Genomic DNA, 15,988 nt, shown 5'->3' on the forward strand with positions numbered 1-15,988 from the left:
AGTGTTTTTTAGCTCGGGAGCGGGGGGAGCCGCCAGCGGGCTCGTCGCGGCCCCCGCTCCGCGCGCGGGCTCCCCCGGCCCCGCTGCCGAAAGCCCCTTCCTGGAAAGCGGCGCCTTCCGCGGCTTTTTAACGTTTTTGGGTCTTTTTTCTTAATCGGCTCGGTTGATTAAAGTCGTTTTTCTCTCTTTTGAGCCGGGTGGTTGCTGTGGCCTCGAAGGGTAGTGGAAGGGGGTGGGTGGGGGGGGGGGCCCTGGCGCCGCTCCCCCTCGTCCGCACGGAGCAGCCGGACCCTGGAGGAGAAGGTCGTGTCCCGACCCCCCCCCCCCCCCCCCCGGGGGGGCCCGGGGTGCCGCACGCCCTGTTCCCGGAGCCGGGGGCCTCCCCTGCGCTTACGCACGCCGGCGCCGCCGGGAGCTGTTGGGACCCGTCCGGGGCGCGGGGATGCCTGCGTCACTCCCCCCCCCCCCCGCCCCCGACACACACCCCAATCCGGCGGCGGAGCGGGGTCCCCCCGGGGCTGGGTGCCCCGCGGCCGACGGCTTTCCGCCCCGCTGCGGCAACCTCGCTCGCACGCTGCCACGTGCCGGCCCGGCACGGGGCTCCGGCGCGGCCGCGGGGCCCAGGCGTCCGGGTGGCGCTGGGGCTGCCCGCGGTTTTGGGGGGTGCAAACGAGGGGCTGCTAACGAAGGCCCCCGGGGGAGCGGGGCGGGAAGGGAGCACCCCCCTCTCCCTGGCGTGGGCCCCGGTGCAGGGCTCCTGCCCGCTTGGGGGGAGTGAGGTGGGGTGAAGGAGGGGGTCGCAGGGGGTGCGGGGCGGTGGGTGCAGGGTGGGTGCATCGAGCTCGGCGCAGGCGCTGTTTCCCGCCGCGGGGCGGTGGGGGAGGCGAAGCGGGAGCTTTTCCTCCAGTGCCGAGGCCCTGGGGCTGCTCACACGAAGGGCGCGTGACCCGGAGCCCCCCCCAGACCCCCCCCCTCGCCCCCCCGGTTCCTGTTTTGGGCTCGGCTTTGCAATCGCCGGGTGATAAACCGAAAGCGGCAGCTCTGCAGAGGCGGCCGGCGCCGAGGCAGCTGGAAGGGGGGGAAATTGCAAAACTTCCTGCTTTCGCCCCCTCGTTCCCCCCCCCCACCGCCTCCCGCCGTGCCGGCCACAGGGAAACTGAGGCACGGCCAGGAGGCAGCGGCGCGGGGGGCCCCCGGGGTGGCGACGGAACCTGATCCACCCGGAGAACAGAAACAGGCGCTAAAAATATGGGGGATGAGTAATGGGATGAATCGAGGAAGGGGGAATTTGGAGCTGGGAATAACCGCGGCCGGCTCCTCGCTGCCGCGCTCCGCTCCGCTCCCGCCGCGGGCTCCTCGAATCCCCTGGAGCTGCTCCACGGCCGAATCCCGCGGGATCGGGACCCGATTAACCCTTGCCGCCGAGACTGCTTTTCCGTCGGAGCTCGGAGCCAGATGCAAAGGGGAAGGAGGAAAAAAAGAGGTTTTTTTTTTTTTTTTTCCTTTTTTTTTTTTTCCTTTCTCCCCGTGCAAATCGCGGCTCGCGCAGCCTCCCTGCGGCCCGGCCTTTGCCACACTTGGCTGCAGCGAGGGGACGGCGGGTGACGGCACGGGACCAAAATAGCCCGTGGGACCGAGGTGGCGGCGAGCGGCGCTGGGGCCCCGCGCGCCTCCCGGCTCGCCGAGCCGTCCCCGCTGCCGGAGCAAAACCGATTTCCACGCGCGCGGACGGAGGATTAGGAAAAGTTGGGAGGGGGGGGAGGAAAAGAAAAAAGAAAAAGCCGGTAGCAGGCAGGTCCCCACCCTGCTGCAAACAAGTGACCCTGGAAACTGGCTGCGGTGACTCACGTTTCGTGGGAATAAATAAAAAAAAAAAAGGAAAAAAAAAAAAAAAAAAAAAGCAGCTCCCGGTCCGGCGGCGAGGAGCAGCCCGGAGCTGGGAGCCGGCGGGAAGCTCCGCGGAGCGCGGCCGGCCCCCGCTCGCCCCCCGGCCCCGCTCGCCCCCCCCCCCCCCGGCCAAGCTCCTTCCCCAAATCCCACGGCGTTTCCTGCAGCGCTCCCAGCCCCCGGGGGTTGGGGCGACCCCCCCCCCCCAAATTGGCTGCTGCCAGGCAGATGGAGAGCGAAGGCCAGGAGCAGCCGGGAGCGGGGTTTTTTTTTTTGGGGGGGGGGGGGGTCGAGCTGATTTTTGGTGCTGCTCCAGGCCCCGATTTAGGAGCGGGGCTGCAGCGGTGTCTCCTTGCAGGGGGCCTGGCCTTGTGGGGGGGGGGGGGGCACCCTCCCTCCTTCCTCTATAAGGCTTTTTTTTTTGGGGGGGGGGGAACCCTCCCCCCCTTCCTCTATAAGGCTCGGCCGCGGCCCGGCAGCGAGGGACGAGTAAACAGGCTCGGGCAGAGCCTCCCGGGCTGGGGGTCCCAGCTGCAAAACCGGGGTGACGGGAGGCTGGGGGGGGGTGGTTTCCCCCCCCCCCAACCTGGCTGGAGGGTTGGGGAACCTGCTGGCAGTGTTTGGCTCGCTTGGCCCACAAGGACGGCAAATCCCCCCCCCCCCCCAAACCCGGACGCCTGGGCCCTTCCTGCCCATACTTGGCCAGGAGCAGGGCTCGCCCTTCGCTTGCTTGGCGGGGGGGGGCCGGGGGGGGGGGGGGGCTCAGCTCGGCCGGTCGTGCCCCGTGTTCCCGGGCACGGCCATTCCCAGTGCACCCCCCTTCCCGGTGCACCTGCTTCCCAGTGCACCCCTTTCCTGGTGCACCCACTTCCCAGTGCACCCCATTCCTGGAGCACCCCCCCCTTTCCTTGTGCACCCCCTTCCCTGGTGCACCCACTTCCTGGTGCACCCCACTTCCCAGTGCACCCCTTTCCTCGTGCACCCCCCTTTTCCTCATGCACCCCCTTCCTGCTGCACCCCTTTCCTGGTGCATGCGCTTCCCGGTGCACCCCCTTCTCAGTGCACCTCCCTTCCCGGTGCACCCTCGCCCGGGAAGGGAAACTGAGGCAGGCTGGTGTTTGCAAGGGGAGCGCTGGACCGAGGTGGGATTTGGGGAAAATCCTCGCTTGCAGGGTTCGGGCACAGCTGCACGAGTCGCCGCTGAGCCTGGCGGGAGCAGCCGGGCCGTTTCTCCGGAGAAACCCGAGCGGGACGCATCCGGCTGCCCTGCCGCGGGCGAGCCCGGCACCCCGCGCCGAGGACAGGCAGCGGCGATCACGGGAGCGAGCCGTGACGCCCGCGGCGGGACGTCAGCGCCGCCGGGACCCGCGTCGCAGCTGCCGCGTGAGCCGCTCCTGCCGGGCTGAGAGCGGGATGGGGGGGAAAAGCCGCCGGTCCTTGCGTCAACGGATTAGAGAGGGGGATAAACACGGAGCAGCAGCGCCGGGGGCCGCCCGGAGCCGGGGCGCAGCGCGGGAACCCTTGCCCTTGCCGCCTGCTGGGATGATAAAATGCCTCTTTTTGAAGGAAACCACGGAGGAAAGGGTCGGTTCTGCCTTTGAAATGAGAACTCGGAGCTCCCTTTTCCCTGGCGGCGGGCGGGGGAAGAGGATTGTGTTGTGCTTGTCTCGATCTTGGGGGGGGAAAAAAAAAAACTCTGTTTCAAAGAAGTGGAAAATGGCTTTTTACTGGGGAGAAAGTCCATTTCCACGGCACAGTTCCAGGCACAGCAGCTAGCCACAGGGCCGACGACAAACCCCTCGCCGCGGCGGCTCTCGTTTGCCGGAGCTAATGACCCGGCTTGCTGCGCCGGGCGGAGGAGGAGGCCGGCAGCGGCCAGGCGGGAGGGGAAACTGAGGCACGGCGGGTTTGTGCGCGGGGCGGCTGCCAAGCAGGGGACGGAGCCCTTGCCAAGGTCAGCGCAGCAGCGCCGGGCTGTTTTCCTCTCTAGGCATCTGGTTCCTAGATAAATCCGGTGGCAGCAGGTAGCGTCAACTTGCTGTCAACTTTCCATTAACTTTCACCCACATCCCCAAAAAGGCCGGAGGAGCCGGGTGGGGTCCGGGCGCCCGCAGACAACAGCGCCTGAGGCCGCCCGGCGCGAGGAAGCCGGCTTATTCCATGCACGTGGCTTGGCCGTGGGCAGGAATTTCCCAGCCTGGTGCCCAGCAGCCCGCTTTTCCTACGGAGAGCCGACCTCCTCCGGCGAGCATCCCGTCCCATCCCGCTGGGGCTGGGCCCCGGCTTGGGCTGCGCCCCGGGGCGCCTCCGGTTCCCTTTGCCTCGGCACGTAGCGAGCGTCGGCAGCGGCCTCTGAGCGGCCCGTAATCGCCGGTGCGACACGTATTTACCCTAGCGTGCTCCCCGCGGGTGGTTTTCTTCCTCCGAATTTCACGCTCCCGCTGGACGAGGGCGGTTGCCGCCCGGAGCGGTGCCTTGCTGAGCCGCACGTGTTTCGGCAGCGGCGAGAGCCGCGTGCCGCCGGCTCCTGCTCGCAGCCGCACCAGCGAGTCCCGCGCGGTCCCCCTCGCGGGGGGCTGCGCGCCCGGCGCTGGCTCCTTTCTCGGCCCGCGGCCGCTTCGGTCCCCGGACCTTGGTGGGTCGCGGGGAATCCGTGGTCAGCGAGGAAATTCCTGCTGCAGCGGCTGCGGAAAGGCGCTGACGCCGCGCTCCTGCTTGCTCTGGGCTGCGGGTGCCTGGCCAGACACTTCGCCTGTTGCGCCGAAAAAGAGGGTAAAAAAACCTCTATGAATGGTGGCAAAATACCTCGGCTGGGGGCCGCACGGCCGGGTATCGGGGCACGGGTGGCTGAGGAAGGCCCTGCTCCTCTCCCGGCACCCAGGCAGTCAGCATTCCTCAGATCCCAATTAGCATTCCTCAAATCGCATTCCCGGCTAATGGGAGCGAGAGGGAGCAGAGCGAGCCCCAGGCAGCGGCGCATCCCTCGCCCTGCTCCCCGGGTCCAGGCGTCACCTCCCCGCACACCCGCTGCCCCAGCACGGCGCAAGGCTCGTGCCACCCCCAAGGTGACCTTACGTTTGCCGTGGAAACAGGTCGCAAACCAGGCCGGGAGGCTCCTTGCTAAGGCAAAACGCTTCGGCCCCCTGCGCAGCTCAGCGCCTCCCCTCCGCCAGCCGCCCTCTCCAGCCTGGCGCCCCTCGTGCTCTGGAACTGCACAGCAGCTCCCCAGTTCAGCAACTGGGGGCTCGCTTGGGTCATCGGCCGCCTTCTCAACCCCCGAGTCAAAAAGGCTCTCGCAACCGCTTCAGTTTTAGAAATCTTTATTAAAAACATGACCCTATAGGGGTTTATAGAATTTCAGCAGTACAAAATATAGATTTTTCCCCTCCCCCCCCAAAACAAATACAAAATAACAGTAGAAAAAATTAATATCAGATTCGTGTCTTGACAGTCAGAGGCAGCTGTTGTGATTTTTAAGAGCTCAGCCCTGCCAGAGCCATCTACACTGAGGCTTTGGACACGCAGCGCTGGGTTCCCACGGTCACAGAAAAGTGCTTTTCTCCTGTGTCTGCAGCAGGCAAACACAATGCACCCGGGGCGAGGGGGTGAAGCCCTCACCCCCCCCCTCACAAGAGCCATCCCCCAGTCACGGATTTGGTTTCAGTGATTCTGCTCAGGTCAGGGGTGTGCACACGAGCCCCTGCTCCTGGCATCTAGACATCACACAAGACAGGACAATTTGCACCACGAGATGAAGCTTTGGTCAGTACTGTTGGGAGACTTTTGTTTGGACAGCCAGGAAGGGGAATGCATGAGGAAGTTCACCTTGGATACAAGGAGCCTTCAGCTCACTTGTCCCACAGGGATACCATCAGTAAAGCCTCAGCAGTCCTGGGAGGCTGGTGCATTGGTTACCTGCAAATAGTAGTAAATCGAGGACAACAAACAGGACAGGATAGTGATTCTTCCCGTCACACTGGGAGTGTTAGCTTACATGGGTTTAGTAGGTTCAGAAAAGTGTAACTCAAGATAATACTATGAAAATAATCACATGACACAAACCGGCTCAGTTGCAGAGCTGAGCTTACAAATTGAAATTCTGAACAAGCAAATGAGACCAGATTACCATGTGAAGTAGCATTAGACTACAAGGTAGCACTTATTAGACTATAAGGAGCTTCCCGTAACAGGGTTGTTGCTTTCTTGAGTTGTTGGATGTGCCTTGTTTTCTACCCCAAGGTAACCGTCTTGGAAAAGGGCAGAGCGCGAGCGCTCCGACCAGCAGCTTCACGGCAGGACATGTTGTCGTCCACGCTCGGAAGCTTTGAGATTAAAGGCATTAGCTTAAAGAGGAGCAACAACCCCCTTATCGGAGGAACAAGGTTAGTTAAAATCTTTGCACACTTGGGTGCCTTCTCAGACGTGAAACGAACATGTACGAACAGATTCGTCCATTTTTGAGGACAGTATCAGATTAAAGGCATCGCGATGGTAATTTCTGCCATACCAACATCTTTTGAATAAGTCTTTTTAGGCTGGAATCTGCCTCTCCTCAGGACTCATAACTGAGGTGTTTGAGGCATTTACACCTTCCCTGCTCCACACAAGAATCTTCCATCAGTTTCCACATAAGCACCTTTGCGTTTTGGGTTTTTTTTTTTTTTTTTTTGGAAGACTTTGGCTGTAAGCAAGGTCCTAAACAACCCCTGAGCTACGTGAGAATTTCTTGGTACAAGTCAAGGCAGTCAGCACATCAGGGAATACAAAGACTCATACACTTCACCTCTTCCACACTCGCTGAGTTGAGCCTCCCTGGGAGCTCTAGGGATGTGTGCCCTCTGTGCGGCCATTTCCTCCTGCAGCAGGGCTCTTAAACAGACCCTGGTCTGTGCTGCTGCTAGATATAAATCATCGCAGATTTAAGAGTCCAGAAAAAGCGTGAGTGCAACTTTTTACTTGGCACTCACTGCACGTTGTTGTTAGCAGTGCAGGGATCCACCTGAGAAAGCAAGAAGAAAGACCATTTAGATGCTTTGAGAATTATACCTGAGGCTAAAACCCATCAAACCAATTCTGCCAGAGCTGCTGCAATCTCTTCTGCCTTATTCCCACGCAGGTGGCACAAGCCAGCCAACCCTTCAAGGGAACCAGCACCCCTCAGCCCAGCCAAGTCCCCTGCCACCCTGAAGCACAGCTTCCTCCCCGCAGTCAGCAGGGTGACGCCGCTTCTCACCTCTGTGTAGGTGGGTGGCGGCATGAACTTGAACTCCGGAGCATACATGAAGATGGGGCTGTCAAAGCTGTCGGGATCATCGAGGAGGGGAGTGGTGGGGCTCTCCAGGCGGTGGTCTTCGGGCACAATGTCCAAATAGCATGGGGGTGCTACAAGGAAAGGACAACTTTATTCTCCTGGGTCAACGCAGGTCTTTCTTGCATCCACCCACAGCACCCCACCAGGCTTTTGATCCAGCCTGTAACCCATCTAACACCCAGCACAAAGTTTGTGGCAGGTCTGAAGTGTCTGTGACGAACAGCTCGCAGTCACCACGCTCCACTCACCTTCTGGAGCATCAGGGAGGTTCAAGTCCACCCAGCTCATTTCAGAGCTGGTCTGACTGGCCATGCTGGAGCTGCGGCTACCAATGCCTGACCGGCTGCCGATGACAAGGGGCAGCTCAAGGATGATCTTTTTGGAGCCAGGGACACTGACATAGATCTACAAGATACAGAAGAGTGCTGTTAGCATGACAGAGACCAACAGCAGACAAAGCTCACCCACTAACTGCAAGAGGAAGAAGGGCCACAATCGAAGACACCTACCTGCAGGAAATACTCCACACGCAGGATGTTGCAGCCTAAGATAGACGGCTTGAGCTTCTTGACACGGATGGTTTTGCCTCGCCAGGACTCAGACATGCCCGAGATGATGTGGTTGCCTCGGACACAGGAGAGTTTCTGGGTGAACACCTTCGTCTGCCCGTTGGCCAGGTAGGTGTGCTTGGCAATGATGGCTGCTTTGGGCACCACAATCCGGGAGCAAGTGTTCTCAAAGTCTGCATTGATGCAGATGTCATCACCTGAGGAGAGAATAATGTTTCGTGTTAGAAAGGTCAGAACTTCTTCCTTGCAGTAACTTCTTGTTTTGGCTCATCTTCTAGGTGAATACTCCCTGACACTGTCCCTTTGCTCAGGTACTGCTTGTCCCATCACCCCTTGCCCCGCTCCTTCCCTTCTCTAAGAGGGAGGGAAACAGGCTTTTACCTTCACAAAATCCCTTCCTGTCGATTTGAGCACTGACTGAGACATGGCCATCTGGAATGAACATACAGGACACCTTCTTCTCCTTCTTGGCAGCAACTGGAGACTGAAAAGAAATAAGATTGTTACTCAGATGAAACCTGCCCAGTGTTCCCATCCCAATCCTCCTTCCCAGCTCTGAGCTCTGCCAGCTCCTGTTTTGTGATTCAAGCTTCCTCAAATTCACACCGCCATTGCTCATGACGGTTGAGGATCTTTCAGTTAACTGAATGCAGAATCAGTGACTCACTTCTACCTGTCTCCCTGTAGCCTTCTGGAGAGTTCTTAATAACTATTTAATCTGTGCTAAGCAGTAAAGCCTATTATAGGGGGAGTCTTAATTACAGAGGTCAGACTGACCCTATCTAAGGGCCCTTGTATCCCCTTAATGCTAACTGACACCCAAACTTCAGAGGTGGCAAGACAAACTTACTTACCAGTAATTCTGGAGTGTTCACATCAACGGGATCCATAACTTCAAAGCGTTGCTTTATCTCCTGAGTGGGAAAGGATGGGCGCTCCAGGAAAGCCTTCACCCAATAATCCACACAGCCATACTTTCCCTTGAAGGTGGTACCCAGAGGCCTATAAAGAGAAACACTCATTAGGCAAAATTGATATAGCAAGATAGTTTTCCATAGGAATTCAAGGTTAGGCTTTTTTTTTTTTTTAGGATAATGTTGACGTAATACCTACCCTTGAGGAAGCTCGAATCCGAATTTGTATTCATATTTGTTTCCAGGTCTCAAGATTACAGAGCCATCCTCATCTGAGAAAAGAAAAGAAAAGGAAAGGGTCATATTAGATGAAGTTGGTAGTGCTTCTCTAAGCATTATCCACTGTTCTGCTTACACAGATTATGGTAAGTCTAAGCACTGCAGGCATTAAGAGCTCTATTAGCTGTTCGGTAAGAGCCACCCACACCTGTTCCCTAAGAACAGTCTGAGAACCTGGTGTCCTCTTAAGGCAGGGAAGTACTGCTAATCTACGCTTTCACTTCTTCTTTCAACATCCTCATTTGAAACCAGGACACCAAGTCCTGATCAGCTTCTGTTCAGACTCTGCTACCTCAGCTTACCACACCCTACTTCCACTTTCTCAAAGTAGCCACTTCTTTCCCCAACTATCTATTTCCAGGATTTCACATCACCCCGCTTATCTTCCAAGGCAGTCTGCCAAGTGCCTATCTCTGTCTTCCCCAGAGCCAGCCAAACAGGGAAGGGCGGCAAAGGCAGGGAAGAGACTGAGGCTCTTTGGCTCAGCCAGGATCTGGACCTGCCACTCTCTGACCACCTGCCCAGCGCACTGTACCAGCCACTGTACTGAACTTGGAGACACTTCCTGCCATGGTGACACCCAGCCAAAGTCAACCTTGGTACTTGTTCCCTGCAGGCACATGGCATCGCTGCCTGTTCAGCGAGTCAAGCCAGCCACATCAACGCCTAACGTCTTTTGTATGCTCCGGCAAGCGCCTCATCTCGCTTTTGTTTCGTGCTCCAGCTAGGGCACAGCAGCCCTGAGTTTTCCGACTCTGACCCACAGCCTATCCGAGCCCTGTTCTGCCCTTCATCCCTTTCCAAGGCTTCAGCCCGTTCATTTAGCCAACATTCAGTTCCATTTTCCTCTCGCCAGCGAGATGCGACAACTCCTCCAAATGCCATTTCTGCTTTAGCCCTGTCAATGCGTACCCCAGGCGGGCACAACCAGCAGACTCAGCCCAGCCCTTTGTTGAAGAGGAACAACCAGCAGGCAAAGCCGCTCTTCAGCGGCTACTTCCAAGCTTTCTCCTGCCTGCTTGCCACCACCTTTTGCCCCAGCGCCTCCCAACCTTTTCCCAGCCCCAGATCCTCACCAGTGGGCTGGTCCTCCAGCATGAGGACATCCTCGAAGCGCAGATACTCCATCTCCTGCTTGCACTGCTGGGGGCCTTTGGCCCAGTTGACTTTGGCCACGCCACAGGCCAGCACCTTGACAGCATTGACGCGGGTGACCTCGGCCACCTCCACGACCACGCGCCCTGCCACCTTCTCCCCACTACAGTAGACCTTCTCAGGCTCGCTTAAGGCCACGAGAAAGGTCTTCACTTTCTTGAACATCACCATGGTTGAGGTGAGGCTTGGGAGACGGTCCTGAGACAAGGAGCTGCGCTGGGCACTTATCGTGCTTTTTTTTTCCTCCTCAACAGCAACGATTGAGGGGAAAAAAAGACCTCGGAAAGGTTGATTTTTAGTCAGAATTTAAGCCAGAAAGTCAACCTTTCCCTTCCTAGCAGCTGCGGAGCAGAACGGATGCGGTGCCTCACGCTGCTGCAACCGGCCCCGCTCCGCTCGCCGCTCTCCACGGTTTAAGCCCGGCCCCTCCGCGCCGCGGCCTTTTATAGCCTCCGCCTCCCCGCTCTCCCCCCCCCCGCACTTGTTGATGCCGAGCTCTCCACGCCGAGGGCGCGTGGCCAAGCGTGCTGCTCGCGTGATCAGCGCCTCCATTGGCCGCCGCCGCGTTGTTTACACCGCCGCCGTCCAATCAGCGCGCCGGGTGCGGAGCGTGGACAGCGTGTGAAGGAGAGGGGAGCGTGTGCGCAGCGGAGGAGAGCGGGGAGCGGGCGGGAGCGGGAGGGGGTCACGGAGTGACGGCGCGGCTGGCCAATGGCGGGCGAGGACGCGGCCGGGGGGGTGGGCGGTGGGAGCCAATGGTGAGCAGGGAACAGGATGTAACGTTCTTTACGGGGCTGTGGGGGAGGGAGGGGGTTGAGCCCCCCTCAGGATGCGCGGGCCGAGGGGCAGCGCCCGGTACAGGCCGTACTGGGGCGGTGCCTGTGGTACTGGTCGAACTGGGGAAGCCCCCACAGGGCTCCGGTGCTCCCCTCACCCCGCTGAGGGCATTTTGCCCCTCAGTACCCCCCCAAACAGCTCTGTTTGGGGGCATTTCCACACACACTCCCCACCACGGTCAAGCAGCTGAGGTGTTTCCACTGCCCTGCTTCCCCCTCCCTCAAGATTTGGGGCAAATAAGGGCGGAATTGGGCTGGAGAAAGCCTCCCCCTGAGAGGGGGGCACTTTTCAACCCGTTTCCACCCCCTGCAGGGTGACACCCCCCCCCCCGCAGCGACACCCCTTCATCCCCACCCAGGGGCCCCCGCGTCCCCCCTCCCCGCCGCGCGTTTTTCGCAGAATTACTCGTGGTCCCCGTCATCCGCCGGGAAGGGGACAGCTCGCTCCCTCCTTCGTCCCCACCGGCCCCGCTCCGAGGCGGGATGTTTCCAGCCGTGTCGAGAGCAGCCCCCCCCCCCCCCCAACATGCACTCCCAATTTGGGGAGCGGGTGACTCACACGGGGGGGCTTTTAACCAGGAGAAACCCTTGAATTTTCCCTTGTGTGCCTCCCCCCCCCCCCCCGGCTCTTTTGTCATACGTTTTAAGAGCAGTTATTGCTTTCGCATTTCAGGAAAACAGGCATGGGGAGTGGAGGAAACGGGAGGGCAATATTTCTGGAGCCATTAAATGAGCGATAAAAAGGCAGGAATGGAAACGGGGCGGAGGTGGTGGTGGGGTTGCTCCGCAGACCGACCTTCCCCCCCCACACCCCGAGGAAAGGGACGTGTTTTTGTTCTGTTTTTGTTCCCCGTTGTCTGGGTTGTCCTTCGCCCTCCCGGCATGGTGCTTGTTTGTCCGTGCCTTTCTGGCCCGCGCCCTGCTTTTATTTCTTCGCCCTCCTCTCCGTCCTTCAAAGTTAATTCACACCTGTTAGTATAAACTGATAAACTGGTCAGATAAACTCGCGGGGCATAAGCTGATCGCCTGCCAAGCTGCAGGACAAATTTCCTCGCTGCGAGAGAATTATTTTGCCGCGCGGTGCGTAATGGAGGAACTGTGCCTTTTCCTGCTGCCTCTGGTCCTGACAAGCTCTCCCCATTGCTAGGAAAAAGGTCCCCGGGCCTTTTAACGAGAATTATGGATTTGCTCTAATTTGGTGAAACGAGGCAGGCTCTCTTTGCAGCCTCGGCCAGCTACGGGATACGCGATCCCCAAGACCTCGGTTTGGTCCTGGGCCCGCTCGCGCCATCGCGTTCCTTCGTGTTTGCGCTCCCCGTCTCCGGTTTCCCTCCGCGCTGGTCTCCCAAGGAGGAGGTTTCCAATCTGGCTCTTCTCACCCACGGTGGCTTTCTCCCCCCAACTATCAAACACGTTCCAGCAATGTCAAAGGACGCTTAAGTCCTCAGTTTGCCAAAGAGATTGTCCAAGGCACGTTTCAAAGCCTGGATCTCCTCCAAGTTTCTTTTTATCTGTCCATCAGCTTCTTCCCTTTGCTCCCCTGACCTCCATCTAGCTGGAAAGGCCTCGCTGCTCCCTCCGCTGAAGGAGGAGCAGCTGCAACTTCCTCAGGATGAGACTTGGTTCACGAGGTTTCCCACGCAAGCATCATCTTGGGTTAAGCAAGGGATTCGGAAACACTGAGGAATTGTAGCTTGTAAAACAGAAGCTTTGAAATGTCACACCTCTTTAAAAATAAAAATATCAACGAGAAATCAGTTATGTTTTTGGGTAGAGACCAGCTCTTGGGTGCTTCCTCCTTTCCACTAAGCAATTTTTTAAGGCCTTGGTCCCTCTCTCAGCTCCTTATCATCTGGCAACATACTGCTTGGAGGATCCCTCCAGGCTTGGTGATGGACACAGGGAAGGAGAAAAGTCACCACTGGGGCCACTGCCATCCAGGCGGATGGGGAGAGCGGCCCAGAGCCTTCTCCTGGCTGCATGACTAATTGGATGTGTCGGAGATAACTCAACCCCGAAGAGCAGGGATGGGCCGTGTTAGAAACTATGCCCTGAAATGACTCACTGACAGCAGGGGCTGTTGAGTGGGTCAAGGGGAAGCGATTAGGTGAGGCAGAAACTGAGCAGCACGAACTTCTAGCTCACCCCGTTCCATTTTGGTGCCACACTCCATAGCAGCAATGTAGGGTTTTTGATGGATAATGCCCTTCTGCCCATGATTGAGCTGAATCCTGCCTGTAACACAACCCTGATGCACAAGAGCATTCATAAAAGCTTTTATTTCCTGGTCTCCATTACAGGGAGTCACAGCCCACCGTTGCCTGGAGAAATCATGCTCCTCTCGTTGCCAGACGTCCTTTGCCCTGTCTATCAGTCTCAGCCCAGATAACCGGCTCCTGAAAAGTGCTGGGAGAGCTTGTGGCCTGCCTGCTCAGAGGCTGCTGCCTTGTGCAGAGCTCCCGGAGCTTCTTGGGGCTGTTTTCTCCGTTTTTCGCCATATATGGTTACTTCCAGCAAATTCGAGGCAGGGAGGGGAAGAGAGAAACGTGAAGGGATTCCCAATGGCCTGAGCAAGGGGACAGAGTGTGCCTGTCGTACGGACGGGAGCGGGAGCTGGGGCGGAAAAGGCATTTCCTTTGGCAAGGGTGGGAAGCGATTAACTGAGGGTTGAGATGGAGACTGTACTTGGCCTATGTACATAGAGCGAGAGGCGCTTGAAAATCCCACGCCGACTGTGCTGGATGTGTGTCCCTGCAGTTGGAAAACAAGGGACCAAGAGACTCCTGTGGCTCCTGGAAAGCCACCGCTCTCCCACGCTTTTCTTCACGCTGCCCAGATTTGGCTGTGGCTGACTTCAGCGTCACTTCGGCAGCGTAAAGGGCCACCCAGGATGGTCTAGGTTCAAAATGTGGTCAAAAGGCTGACGCAGGGAAGCAAGGAGAGCGATTCACTTTGAGTTTCTGAATACAAACGGAAGTTTTGATGAAGATCTTAGGGCTTGCTGTGCCTGGTTTTGAGGTACAGGGACACAACCCTGCTGGGGTACTGTAACAGGTTTCCAAAGGTGGCCTTTTTGCTGGGTTCGTCCATGAGCAAGAGCAATGGCTTGTGTCACCGCAGGCAGTAATTCCTGGTGCTGTGTGGGCTGTGTATCATTTTGAAATGCCTTATGGCATATGTATCACAGTTTGAGATCCCCTTTTCTCCTTCCCCATCGCAGCTGAACGGGGAGAAGCCTGTCCTTTGGGGATGCGGTGCAAGGACTTTCCCCAGAGCCCTGGTTTCCAGCTCCTGCCAGGAGTGCAATAGGGAAAAAAAAAAAAAAAAAAAAAAAAAAGCTCTTTCCGGCGGATGTTTTTTTGCTGCGATAGGATCGCTTCACCTCTAGTCTCATCAGACTGAGATTTTGCAATAAAGAGAGAAAGCCAGAGCTGAGCATCAGCAGCCTGTGCCAGAGCCTTAATTCAGCTGTCCGTAAACAAGGAGGAATTTGAGTGCGGAGTTTGGGAAGTCCCGTGCCTTTCACCTGCTCCAGGCAGGACAACTTTGTTGCACCAGCTGCCTCCTTGTTTGGGCTGGGAGAATGAGACCGAGCTTGGCTCCGTCACCCCATGCCCGCTTTTAAGAAAATGCCTGCAGCTCGTTGCTGCACAAAACCAATCCACCTGGTCTTGTTTGTCTTTTGCTTTCAGTCACATTTCACAGATTGTTATTAACGGAGAAAAAAGTATTGTATAGCCAAAGATTTCCTGACGTTGTATATCCACCCCATCTGGCTGTCCCTTGAAAAGCCCTGGCAGGGACCCATGGATGCTGGAAGGGGCAAAGGAAGAACAAAAATTTCTTACCCTTCAGCAGCCAAGGCAAACCCACACGCAGCTTTCCCTGGGCTGTGCGTGGTGGACAGCCCCATCCTCGCCTCCAGATAGTGCTGATGGGCTTGGAGCCCATCAGTGGCGGGGGGTGAGGGCATCCCCCCTGAAGATGCTGACCCCCAAACAAGGTCCCTAATTTAGATACCTGGTGAGATGGCTAAAACTGGGCGGTAGGAAGTCCCTTCCCATACTGCCCTCACTCTCATTGATCGCACATGCTTGTTATCTCTAGAAAACCCGGCTAAATTCTGGAACCTTTCTGGGAACGTTTTGTGCTATTTTGGTCGAGAATAGAAATCCCTCGGGCAGAGCTGGGCTGTGGATGTTGGTACAGGCTCCTGATACCAGCAGAGCGCTGCCTCTCAAGTCTTGGTGTGCATGGACATCTAGAGGCCTTTTCAGGAACAACGTGCAGCTGCTGAACCACGGGGATGGTTTTCCTCCATCCGACTTTACGGGCTGGCTGTTTGGATTACACACACGATAGACTAATATTGTCAGTGCTTTGGGCTGCCCGGTCCTAGGTGCAAAGGGAGTTTAAGAGGAGGCGAGTGGAGCTGCTGGGAAATTTAGCTGGTACGAGCAAATTCTGAGCATGCTGGTTATAAATTTGTAAAGATGAGAATGAGTCTTGATCTTCACTTTGTGTATCACCTGGCTACAAGAAGAAGAAAAGGGAATGACTGAAAGCAACTTCAAAATCAGGATCTGGATAAAGAGGGCGTTTGCCAGTTCACAAGGAAAGCTGTAGGACGGACCTCAAGAGATCTGGGTTCTGTTCCTCTACTGTTAGCTTGCCAAATGTCACTGACAGCTTATTTGTTTTTTTCAGTCATCTTGCCAAATGCCTGGAGAGTGTCAGGCTGAAAACCTTTACGCAAGGTGGCGATCCACACCAAAACGTGCCCGTTTCAGCAGCAGCTGTTCCCATTCACATTTCCTCCGTGCGTCTTTGGCTGTTACAAACACGGGGAAGCTGCATCCAGCCCTGAGCTTTGAGAAGGAAGCTTGCATCTTGGCCTTAACATCTCATTGACAAAATATGTCACAGTTTGTCATGAAACACATCGAGCAAACCTGAATTTTTGGATACCTTTTAAATCAGTACTACCATTTTGAAGACCTGCTTCTGATTTGGACAGCTCTGCTTCGGAGCGCCGGA

The 15,988-nt window shown here is 57.3% G+C and overlaps 2 protein-coding genes across 2 annotated transcripts in view; one reads left to right on the forward strand and one right to left on the reverse strand.

The window, feature by feature from the left end:
• The window catches only part of POLR3GL (RNA polymerase III subunit GL), a 3,050-nt gene extending 2,827 nt beyond the window's left edge, over positions 1–223 (forward strand). Inside the window, exon 4 of the mRNA XM_062597617.1 lies at positions 219–223. Within this exon, the coding sequence (XP_062453601.1) occupies positions 219–223 (5 nt within the window). The remainder of the gene's footprint in view (positions 1–218) is intronic.
• Positions 224–5,190: 4,967 nt separating this feature from the next.
• On the reverse strand, positions 5,191–10,520 carry TXNIP (thioredoxin interacting protein). Its single transcript, XM_062598163.1, has 8 exons — positions 10,037–10,520; positions 8,881–8,953; positions 8,622–8,769; positions 8,149–8,251; positions 7,708–7,964; positions 7,447–7,603; positions 7,121–7,269; positions 5,191–6,886 (listed from the first exon to the last, which is right to left on the reverse strand). Exons 1-8 carry the CDS (start codon positions 10,284–10,286, stop codon positions 6,851–6,853), a joined length of 1,173 nt encoding a protein of 390 aa, XP_062454147.1. The 5' UTR covers positions 10,287–10,520; the 3' UTR covers positions 5,191–6,850.
• Between the last annotated feature and the right edge of the window lie 5,468 nt (positions 10,521–15,988).

This window comes from Rhea pennata, chromosome 31, assembly GCF_028389875.1.
Source record: "Rhea pennata isolate bPtePen1 chromosome 31, bPtePen1.pri, whole genome shotgun sequence".
Lineage (NCBI taxonomy): Eukaryota > Metazoa > Chordata > Aves > Rheiformes > Rheidae > Rhea > Rhea pennata.